The following is a 12615-nucleotide window of genomic DNA, read 5'->3' as shown; positions in this document are numbered from 1 at the left end:
AGAACCATGGGAAGTTCCTTATAGACCACTAAACAACAGAACCATGGTCTCGTTTGTCACTATAATAGTGTTTTCTGAATACAACAGGGAAGTTGCACAATGAGCTGATACAGATTGTAACAACATGCATAAGATCTGTACGAGATCAAGCCAGACAAAATCCTGGAATGAGGGTTGGGGTGAGCATGAAATCCTATTGATAGCTAAGGAGCTATTTTTCTAATGGTGTAATGTAGCATGGCAGGCCCCACTCCCAAGTACAGTTAGTTAATATAAACTGCACCCAATGGGTTTTTTAAGAAGAAAATTCAAAAGTTAAATAAGAAAAGAGAGAAGAGAATGGATCTGGGTGGAGCTGGGGTAGATATGATCAAAATACTAAAACGAAAATTGAAATTCTCAAGAACTACTTTAGGGGTTCCTTTCTTGAGCTGAGAAACCTAGTAAATTTCTTAAATATGAAAGATTTTCAAGGTTCTAACCTATTCATATTTACCTCTTTTCATCAAAATAATAAAATTCTCAATGTATTAAGACACTAGTTCTTTTAAAGAGAGAATTTAAGCCTATTAAGATATGCAGGCAGATAAAACTCCAATATATACATTTTGGAATTTTCCAGCTATAGAATAATAGAAAATTTTAAAAATATAGAATCTAAGCCGTATGTACCTCATTTCAAGTTCAGTTTTCATATGTGAAAAGAAACAGTCATAAATTAGGGGTAACAAATAGAAGTATCTTCCAGTTATGGGAGCTTCTACAGTTTATGTATATATGGTATACCACATAAAGCAACACATTTACCTTGATGAATCACATTTTAAAAGCCTACCTATACACAGTCACATAGTACAAAATGTTGGTGTCATTGTGTGCTCTCTAGATGGTACTGTGCCTGATCCATTACTCCCATCAAACATGAGGTTGAACAAAACCAACCCTGCCTTCTGCCTTCATGGAAATAAGGCCTTGGAGAAAGGAAAGAACAGAGATCTCTGCACAGAGGGAGAAGCTGGGATGGAGTTCCTGTGACTCATGGTCTAAGAATTTCTCTGCTAATTTCCAAGGTGGTTTGTCCATACTTTGTCAATTGACCCAACTTAGCAGCCTTTTGATGGTGTGGTATCATGTGTCCTTATCTGGCAATGGAAACAGCATGTTGAAATTTCTCCAATAGTCCCTGCATGCATTTTCTCTGGCTTTCTAGTAAAGAAGAGAGCTTCCTTCAAAAACCCCATAGTTTTCTTTTGAATTTTGAACTGAATTTGGGAAATTAAAATAGGAAATATATAGAAGCATTGTATTTTCACGTTCACTAACCCTGATCAATAAAAGCATCTTAGTTCTCCAAACAATATGGAGGCAGGTTCAGAACCTGCAAAGGTTTCTAAGTAAGTGTTGGATCTTCTGGGTATCCTAAAGAACCAATGAGTGCCAAGCAGTGGGATGATGACATTCACTGGGCCCCAGTTTGCCTCTCTGTAAAGGAATGAAAAAAGCAACACAACAAACAACAACAAATTTCAAATTTCCAAGTTGACATGTTCATGAGACCAGCAATATAATTCCCTGTCAGGGGGTGACCATCAATCTGAGCTGAGGACTACGTAAGCCTTACGTGTACACACTGTGTTTAGTTAACATGTATCAAGGATACCTACAGTCCAGAAGAGACAAGAAGGTTTACTCTCAAAATATTTCAAAAGCAGGAATAACAATGAATGATTTAAAGAATGAAATGTTCTGGTAAGGTGACATAGAAGCTATGAGGCAACTCAATCTACATTGAGGATGAAACTACCATTGGACAATGGACCATGGATCCAGATGAGTACCCTTGATATACAGCTGAAAAGCCTCCTACCTTTCTTGAAGAACTCCTCCAGTTTGTCCTTGAAAGGCTGCAGATACTCCCGTGGGGACTCCTTGCACACCAGCTTCATCTGTTGCTCACTTGCTGCAAAGAGAGGTGTAGATTAGACTTAATCAAGAAGACATACTTGCTGAGGGCCTGCTTGGGCACTGTGTTACATTATCAGCCATACAGAGTCCTTGTCAATCACAGTTTAACCAACTCCAAGGGGAAAAGTAGCAGTCTACACCTCTCTTTGGGAATAGGAAAATGCACAACTTTCAATTTTCCTTTTAGTCATTCACAAAAAGATCTCTCATTTGTCCCAGGTAAAGTATTCTGCTTTTTTGTTCCTCATAATGGGGGTCGAGGGTACTTAAGGACTGATCCCAAGGAACGAACATCCCTGGCCATCTTCGATCCATAGAACGAAAGAGATTTTGCTCAAGTTCCCACAAATCTAAATTGCCTGGAACCATCAGGTTAGAGAATCTTCATGATGTGTGCTCCAGTTCCGTTTAGAAGTGCTGTATGTGCTCTTCAAGCTTCTCACTTAAATAAATAAACCACAGGCCCATCTTCAAGATGAACGTGCTAAGATTCAGCACATGTGCTACCACATTGAGCAGGACAGAAAACACCGGACCCCAACTGCTACATCCAAGTCCATCTCTCCTCACCCTAACTACATGTTCAGAGTAGAAAAGCATTAACAGCCAAGCTGGCCTACTGACCCACAGACTTGGGCACTTAAACCCACCTAAAAATGCTTAAAAATAAATAAGATACAAAATGTAGAAATAAACCCACCTGCAGGCTTTGATGGGGAAATAGACAAATTTAAATAGCAGGTGATGGCTAAGATTGAGTACCCCTTCCCTGATTGCTTGACCAATGAAGAAAGGGAGAGAGGGACCTGAGTTACAGGGTTAAGTACTCCTCTCAGAAAGCAACTGATGCCGTCTATTTTGCTGGGTTGGAGTGCAACCTTTCACAATTATAAAATAACCTGCCTTGCTCTTCCTATTGAGTCTCCAGCACACTGATTACAGATGAGGGCCCTTTGCCCTCACACTGCTCACCTCCAGCCTCACTAACACAGGAATCCTTTCACTAGATCTGCTTCAGACAGGACACCCAGAAGTTACTACAAATTGCTCCTTAGATAAGCAGGTTGCCTTGAACCAGATTTGGTTACACAGAGACCACAATAATCAAGAAGAGTGGTTAACTCAGGCAAAAGATGCCTTCCTATATTTTCGATATAGTGCCTTCAACTATTGGTCATGGCTGGAAATTACTGATAAACTCTTGTCTAAGAAACCAAATTAATGTCTTGGATTTTTTTTTATCATGAGCAAATCATGCTACCAAGTTAAAATAAAATAGAGAAACAGCTAGCTGTGTAGTGTACACCTTCGAAGTGCTTGGGGCAGATGGGACGTGAGTGTAAGGATCAACTAAGCTACACAGAGTGCTCTAGTCTGGACTGGTACCATATGAAACCCTTCTTAAGGATGGGGGAGGGGAAGGTATAGAAATGTATACTTTATATCTAGGAAGACTACAAACACAAAAGAAAGGCATTTTGGAAGTGAGCAGTTGGGGAGGGACTTTTATTTACATCAGAAACATCCTACCCAGCATTTGTTTGTTTGTTTGTTTGTTTGTTTGTTTTAACAAGCAAAGTGACTCAGTGTTCTCTCCAAGTAGTTGTCCCCTGACACTTTCTTCTCTTTTTTGGACAGTCTGAATCTTGCCTTGAATTCTGGTTCAGTCTCTCAAGTGCTGGTATCGCAGGCAGGAGTTGACACTTCTCATTTGCTGTATTGGCAACCAGATTTCTAGATTCTTCAACTATGCTGGGTGACTAGAAGATGGTGGGAACATGACTGGGGGAATCTTGTGTTGTTTCCTAACGCACATTCTCAGGGTTCTGAGCACTCACCGTAGCTTGGGGCTCCTAGATCCCAGTGTAGGAGTGCCCCTCTTCAGTCTTCTACCCACACTCTTGTTTTCTAAGACCTTTGACTAGAGCTCTCCTAGAATGTCTACTACTACAACTGTTCCAGTGTTAGTTACCAAGGTGACAAATACAAATCCTACCTTGGAACACATGGAGAAGAGTTTCCTTAAAAGCAGCCAAGCCCTTTCAAAATGCTTGTTTCTGGGGCCAGGGAGATGGCTCAGTGGATAAGAGCACTTAGTACCATGCCCATTGCCCTGAGTTTGATTCCTGGCCTCACATGGTGGAAGGACACAATCAACCCTGAAAGTTGTTCTTTGGTCTCTGCATGTGTGCACACACTTGCCATAAAACAAATAAATAAGTAAGTTGTAAAAACAAACAAAAAAAACCATACTTATTTGAACATCTTTACCTTTCTTTGAAAGTGTTTTTGGTCTTCTCTGTTAAAAGTACTCTATAACTATTCTACCACTGTCAGATTCCTGTTTCCTGTTTTCAAAGTAGATAAACCATTTGCTCAATGGTAAAAATACCTCCTTGTATCATCATTCTCTTGACAAAACAGTGAAACAGAAGTGCTTTGAGCTTGAGCGCTGCCTGAGGACAGAGAAAAAGAGAAGGGGTAGACAGAGCTGGGACACATTCGAAGGTGTAATAAACAGATCTGGATGACAGAGTAATGGCGGGGCTAAAGTGTGAGGATGTCATAATGGGTGGTCCCAAGTCCATCTAAAAGGGATTACTGTATGTACAAAATTTTCATCTGTGTATGTATGTTCCATGTGTGTGTGCATGTTTAATGTGTCTGTGCATGTGTGTGTGTGTGTGTGCGTGCATGTGTGTGCATGAAGGCCAAAGGTTGACACTCATTACCTTCTTTTCACTCTGCATCTTATTTTTTGAAACAGGGTTCCTTCCTGAACCAATGACTTGCCAGCTAGGCCCTGAGATCTGACTGTCCTTGCTTTTCTGAGCACTGGGACCCCAGGCCAGTACTGTCATGCCTGGCTTTGACATGGGTGCTAGTGAGCTGAGCTTAGGTCCTCATGCTTCTCTGGCAAGCACTTCATTGGGTGAGTCACCTTGCTAGCCCCTGGCTTAGCAAACTTTTATGCCCCCAGCCCTGCCCATCACCTCCTCCCACACAGCATAAGTAAGGTAGCGAAGATGATCGTACCCACTGGGCATAGAGACTGCTCAGATAAACATTGAAGGATTTCTGCTTTGAATCATCACTTGACAATGAACTTTCAGAGTGACATGCTCTTCTCCTGATATGCAGTTACGACTCTGAGAATACACAAAGCTATACAATTTCTCACAGTATAAATCGTTAATTCTTTAAATTAAAAAAAAACCTTCAGTGACATTCAAGTTCCAATAACTATTTTTAGAACTACTTTTTTAAGCACAAATAATGTGTCATGTTATCAATTTAGAAATGAGAAGTAGCTGAAAGCATGGGTGATCCCTTCAGGGTTTCTCTCTCTGTCTCTCTCTGTCTCTCTGTCTCTCTGTCTCTGTCTCTCTCTGTCTCTCTGTCTCTCTCTCTGTCTCTCTCTGTCTCTCTCTGTCTCTCTCTTTCTCTCCCCTTCCCTCCCTGCTTTCCTCCCTTCCTCTTCTCTCTCTCCCCACCCTGTCTCTTGTGGTTTATTGAGATAGTATTTTTCTGTGTAAGAGCCCTGGCTTTCCTTATTCGTAGATCAGGCTGGCCTGGAACTCACAGGGATCCACCTGCCTCTATATCCCTAGTGCTGGGACTAAAGACATGCACAGCCATGCCTGGCAAAGGTTACTTTTACTAAGCAAAATAAAAAGAGCTTGGGTCCATAGTCACGAAACCAACTTCTGAAAAGACTATTCTTTGTAGCTCTTCTTTTGTCCTAACAGTAGTGACAAATGGGATGGCCATAAAACTGTTCAAAGTTTATGGGCCATATAACTTTGTGTTTGGACCAAGACTTCCCTGAGTTCAGGTGGGCTGTGGTTTTTTGTCTTATCTGCAAATGATGGCCCCTTTCTTCCAGTATGACAGGAAATAACGCGTAAAAGTAGTTTTCAGTGTGTGTAGCCTTAGCAAACAACTGAACTATTATGTATTACTATGATGAGCTAGTAAAACTGGTCAGGAAACATTTCACAGCAGGAAGGTTACAGTGTGAGAGCTGGGGACTAAACGCTGAAGAAGCTGGGTTTTCGATCACTTTAATCCATTTAGAAGGTGGGAGTAATGCCTCTCATCCCCTTGCTGAGATCCCACCACCTATCATGAGAATCCACTGAAGAACGCCCACAAATTCTCCAAAAATCTAAGAAAACTTGTGAAATCATTCTCCATGTCTTGGAGCCCCCTGTTTTAGAAATTAGAAAGTAAAACCAGGACAAATGACAGCAGTCCCAAGGGTGTGCTCAGAGGACCCCTCTGTACCCCACCAGGCCGGGACTCCCGTGCGACCTGCTGGAATTAAACGTCTCTACAGGATCAAAGGAGAAAGCTGCCCTCCAACTGCCCCTGCACAGTTGCATGTTCCGGTCGCCAGCAGCTCACACACTCCAATTTATTAACTTGGCTTACTCAAGACGCTTTCTAACAGACAAATGGGAGACCTAAGACTAATTAATGATGACACTGGAGACTGGAGGGGCACAAAGAAAAGAGGTCATGGACAAATTCGTAAATACCACTCATTGTCCAACCAGAAGACTCCTTACTAGACAGTCTTGCCAGACCACCAAAGTGGCCTTAAACACCGTCTGTGCCAGGACCTCCAACATTAAAACCAAGCATGTCTTTTTTCTCTCTGTAAAACATTTAACTGTAAAAGACATTAGTTTCTAAAGTTAACTACTAATAAGCAGTTAGTAATAACGGAAATATAAGCTGATGCATGATGTATAATAGAGAACACTTAAAGTCAGACTCTCATTTAAAAGCTAAGCAATTGTGATGTCTTCCAGTAGGGGAAAATATGTTCTTGAATGTTTTAAAATTTCAAATGTCAAGCGTCTAAGACCAGACTGATGGTTATCTATTTTTGGCTTTTGACTCCTAAATATAAATTTTTGAGGCAGTTTTAAAAAGCAAGTGTATGTCGGAAGAAACATAGAAGCAATTCTAATACAATTGGTCAAAATCATATGTGTTTTGTATCAAAGTACCTGAGAAAATACTATTAATTACTATGATACTGCCATAAGGACTCAAGTTAAGTCAGAATGTGGTGTGTATGTGTGCATGTGTGTGTGAGTGTGTGTGTGTGTGTGTGTGTGTGTGTGTGTGTGTATGTGTGTGTTGTTGAGGATTGTATCCAGGACTTTGCAAAGCCAAACTATTTTGTATATATAACTGATCCTTTTTGAATCTGGAATTATCTTTTCGCTGCTTACCTAATTCTCACATGCTTTGATGGCTCTTGGTGAGTTCTGTTTATTCTTAAGATTTGTAAGCACTGTCTTTTCTACAAGACACATGCTCAAAGGACCATCATTGAGGATTGTCATAGGAACATATCAAATTGTTTGCTTATAGACATTTTTGTGTTGTATTGGTAGGTTTTAGGTAAGAGGGAGAAATTGGAGCCAGACCATAAAAAGAACCTGATGCTTGGTGAAGGAATTCATTACAAAGGGATTTCTTGAATCAATACATCAATTTAGCAAATATCTGCCGGGCATCTATGATGTGCATGAAATTGAACCAGGTAATGGGGAGATGTCAGTGAGAGAACTAGACTAATGTCTTTCCCTCATACACTGTCAGGAGTGAGTCATTGACCCTTCTTACACAGCACATAGTAATGGCTGTATCTACACATCTTTACTGTCATAGTTAACAGGATGTACAATATTCCCCTCATGCTTTTCACAATCAAGCAATATATAGATGGGTTTTGTTCAAAAGTGGCCACTTCTTATGCTTTCTTCCCCCAAACATACTTTTGTTAAAATAAATTTTAAAGAAAAGTGTATTTAGAAATCAAAATCTGGATAACAGCTTAACCTATACACTTTTTAATGATGTCAGCTCTGATCTGAACTATTACTTCTACAGAAAGCAGAAAGCAGATTTTGAACTAATAAAATATTAATGTGTTTTCATGTGCTTGCTAAAAGTCAGCATAGATAAGGTAGTTCTATTTTGTGGGTCTTCCATATCTTTCTCTCTCCTTCTGAACCTCCCTCCCTCCTGTTCCTTGTTCCTTTCTTCTACAATACTAAAGATGGGACTCAGGGCCTTATATGTATTATAGAAAAGGTCTATCACCAAGAAACATCCATATATATAGTTGAATATTTGTGTGTGTGTGTGTGTGTGTATACACACACATGCATGTATATTATATACATATAATATACGTGAAAAGGCAATGTAAAGAGAGATTTCAACTGGATTTTTTTTCAACTGGATTTTTAAAAGCAGCCAGATGATGTACTCTTAGAATAAAGCACGTATTTCCCGTGCATGACTTTTCATAGACACATTCCAAATATTTAACAACATGGAGTGGTACTGGGTAGTGGTGGTATCATCAACAAACTTAGGTTAAAGGAGATGGGCAATAATGAAGGAAAAAATCTGTTCTAGGAGAATGCACATACACACTCAAAAAAAAAAAAAAACCCAGCCTGGCTATGATGGTATAGAACCTGTGATCCCAGTACTTAGAAGAGGCAGAGGCAAGGGGAATCATGAGCTCAAGGCAGCCTGGGTTCTGTTCTGATATCTTCTCTCAAAATACCCAAACCACCTTCCGAACAGCAGCAGTAACAACCCCAAATAAACAACAGTAACAATAAAAGACTAAAATAACACACACACACACACACACACACACACACACAAACTTACTTGAAGATACACATCAACAATTGTCCACTACAAAAGAATACTCCTTAAAACCTTCTTTCCCTTATTTTTGAGAAACGATCCACTATCTAGATCAGTGGTTCTTAACATGTGGGTTGCAGACTCTTTTGAGGTAGAATGACTTTCTCACAGGGATCACATGTCAGATATTCGGCTTATCAGATATTTATATTTTAATTCATAACAGTAGAAAAATTACAATTTGAAATAATAACAAAAATAATTTTAGGGCTGTGGGGTCACAGAAACATGAGGAACTGTATTAAAGGGTCACAGCATTGGGAAGTTTGGGAACTGCAGGCTAGATGACCCTGAACGCACCACATAGTCTTCCTCAGCCTCTCAAACTGCTGAGATACATTTATTTATTTTCAGGTTTCCATATACTTTACCCTCTGGGCAGTGATTTAATATATCTTTGACTTTTAGTTTCTTGCTATATAAAATCTTCTAAGGCTGAGTGTAATGGCACAGACCTTTAATCCCAACATTTGAAAGACCAATCTCTGAGTTTGAGGCAGCCTGATTTACATATCAAATTCCAGCCAATGTGACATAATGGAACCTTGACTCAAAAAAAAAAAATCCTCTAAGGACTAAAATACATAGAAACACTTTATATATTTGGACAAATAGTACCTCAAATTAAATAGGCATTACCCATTTAATATAGTCAAGCAATAGGAATAGTGGCTAGTTAATGTAGGATTCTGTTGTTTTTGTTTCCAAAAATAGCTGGGCATACAAACTCTTTGGACAACTGGTATTTCTAGTGTGTGTGTGGTCAAGAAATCACGTACCTTTATACCCTTTTACGTTCAAACTATCTTTAAAAATTGCCAACCCACCTCAAACACTTTAGAAAGCTTCTTCTTCCTTGATTTACTTTACCTTTACCCTTCTAAGATGCTGAAAATGTTCTGTGGGGTCACCAGTCCATTCACTCTCTGCCTAGTGCAGGAGTGGAAGTGAGATTCCATAGCATGCTGCTTCCCCCATCCTGGGAGTTGCAGCTCCCTATTTGCTCTGTTGTTTTTGCTACCCCAGCTCCCTTCCCGCTCCTCACCTCGCTGACGTCTTCCTAGATCTATTATTAAATGTAATGGTTTTTCGGATTTATATAAGCTTTCCTTTCTTGCCATGCTATGCCATCTCATCCCAATAAACATTTCAGTGACCATCTATTAGAGGTGACCCTTCTTCACATGTTTTGCCCACAATTTTGCCTCCTGGTGATCTCTTGGATGCACTAACATCTATTAAACTGTTTGTACCTCTTGAACTGTTCTTCCTCACAATTGCCTCTGATCTGTCCCCATACTGGAGGCAGGTAGCTGTATATCATCTGGTAATAACCCTCCCCCATGAAGTTTGCCTGCAATTTTTCAAACAGTCCACATGGCCCTGGGGGCTGGCTCCCACTCACTCCCTCTTAAATTCCTATCATCCCTCTTCTACTTGAAGTACTATTACTTATATTATATAGATACAGATATATCATACCTTAGTAACAAATCCAAAATCTCCAATGAGTTCCTGAAACCAAGCACTCTGCCTTGCCCCCTCCAAATACAAGTCTGGATAGGTGGTATCTGACAGTCTAGCTTAAGGTGAGAGATGTCTTTCACAGGAGAGGAAGACTTTGAATCACCTTAAGTGAGTGAGTTGGTTACAGACAGGCAAGGGTAGAAGGACAGGAGCAATGACTTGGACAAGGCTGGCTTCCGTGACGCCTCACAACTTCACTAAAGTCCCCCAAGCTCACACTGATTCCTGTGGGTGTGAGCAGTGGACAGAAATGGAAATGAGTTGTATCCTTAGCTTAGAGATGGCACAGAGCAACACTCTTGTGTAAGGAGGAGAAGGGGCACCAGTGCTGTTTGCCACTGTGCCACACGGTAGGAGCAAATATCTAACAAGACCCACATTCCTCTTCAAAACTGCAACCTAGTGACAGTGAAACAAAATAAAAGGACAAAAACGAAAATTCTAGGAAATCAATACATTGTATTACAGTGTGCTGTCACAGAACATTGGGTAGAACATTCTTGATGTATATTGGGCTGGAAAAGGTTATCCAGAAAGGACAGCTTACAAAACAGATTGAAATGCCAAGAGAAGCAACGGAAGGGGGAACACTATGAATGACACTAAAGTATGCTGAAGTGGCACGGTGGTGTAGTACATCACAGGAGCTCAGAGACCTCCTCCCTTTGGTTGCCTATTGTCCAGAGTTTAGCTTCAAGGAAAGAATAAGAACAGATTTCTGACTCCAGAGATTTATCAAGTCATATGCTGGGGTGGGTGATTCTAGAGTCTGCAAAGGGGAAATGACATCAGAAGGTACCATAAGCATAGGAGACTTAGAACTTTCTTTAAAGTCAGGAAACATCTCAGGGTGAAGATACTCGGCTGGATATTTTAATTGAAGTAAGGAAGCAGGCCATGAACGAGCTAGAGAGTGGGAATCCAGAGTATTACTCAGGGCATGTTAAGCTTGAAATGTTAACTAGACACTCATGTTGTATATAAAAGCATGCACTTGAGGACACATGACTGAGACAAAAATACACCAGGGAGTCATTGACATAAAATTGGTATTTAAAGCCACAGCAATAGATGAGTTGCCAAGGAGGGACTGTAGCCAGAGCAGAGAGGACTACAGCACACAGCCTGGGGCATGCAGACACTGTGTGTGTGTGTGGGGGGGGGACAGCTGTGAGGAAAAATGAAAAACGAGGAAAGCAGAATTATACAATGCAAGAGAAAAATAGTATGGCAGGAAGGACGAAGCACACACACAGAGCTCCATACAGTCCTTCTGAGTGTCAAAGAGGATGGACAGGGAAGTGACTGGTGTATCTGCTGTCATGGGAGTCACTGATGATGTCACAATGTTCACTGCTTAGTGGAGGCAGGGAGTGGTAGGCAGAGATGGAGGAGGGCAGGCTAGGTGGAGACCCACCCTGTAGCCATCTATGTATAGAGTTAAGTTTCAATATGTGTATGAAATTAAGCTGGAAAAAGAATGGCTAAAGCACAGGTGGGCCAAGGAGAGTTTGTTTTCAGGTGACATGGAAAGCCTGCCACAGACTGCATACTTGAACATTGCCTTTAGCTAGTGGTGCTGTTTTGGAAGTCGGTGGAGCAGTAAGGACGTAGCACCCTGCTGGAAGAGAGAGACTACTGGGAGAAGAACTTGAGGGTCTATGTCTAGCCCCATTTCCTGTCTACTACCTGCTTCCTGACTGACCATGCGACGTAAACAGCCAGTTTGGGGATTTCTACGACCATACATTTTCAGTCATGGTAGGCCATATCCAACTGGAACTGTAAAGCCAAAAGAAATTCTTTCTTGATAGGGACTTCATTTGGATCAGATAGCGCTAAGAAGATGGATCAATGGGTAAAAGTCTTGCTGTGCCACCATGGAGACCTGAGTTCAGATTGCAAGCATTCATTTAAAAACTAGATATGGTAGTTATAGCCTGTAACCTCAGTGTCAGCGGGCGAGACAGTTGAATGAAGGGGGCTGTTGGCTACTCAGTCTATCTGAAACAGCAAGCTTGAGGTCAGTGAGAGACCTTGCTTCAAGAAAAAGCAGAACAATGGTTAAGGAAGACACAATGTCAATCTCTTGCCTCTACACATATTTGTAAACACACACACACACACACACACACACACACACACGCATACTCTCACACACCAGATCAGATTATGGTTGCCTGAGGTATTTTAGAGTAGGACTCTGTCAGAAGGACCTTCCATTGGGCTGTTCTGATTAAGTACAGAAGGGTCACAGCCCTCTAGGGAGTGGGTGCCTCTTTCTCCAGAGGAATGTTGTATAAAAATAAACCCACCAGGAATCTCAGGCCCAGGGGAATCCCATGATTCTGATTCACTTCACTGAGGGAGGCTGCT

General features: G+C 41.0%; 1 protein-coding gene across 3 annotated transcripts in view; it reads right to left on the bottom strand.

Annotated features, from left to right (window-relative positions):
- Positions 1–12615, bottom strand: part of Fmn1 (formin 1) — a 333700-nt gene that overhangs the window by 73101 nt on the left and 247984 nt on the right. For all 3 annotated transcript variants that reach the window (XM_028766940.1, XM_028766941.1, XM_028766942.1), the window contains one exon: positions 1868–1960. In XM_028766940.1, coding sequence (XP_028622773.1) covers positions 1868–1960 — 93 coding nt within the window. The remainder of the gene's footprint in view (positions 1–1867; positions 1961–12615) is intronic.

The sequence above is a fragment of the Grammomys surdaster genome, unplaced genomic scaffold, assembly GCF_004785775.1.
Source record: "Grammomys surdaster isolate TR1022 unplaced genomic scaffold, NIH_TR_1.0 170, whole genome shotgun sequence".
NCBI classification, from domain to species: domain Eukaryota; kingdom Metazoa; phylum Chordata; class Mammalia; order Rodentia; family Muridae; genus Grammomys; species Grammomys surdaster.
The sequence above is the reverse complement of the archived record's forward strand: the minus strand, read 5'-3'. Positions and strand labels throughout refer to the sequence as shown.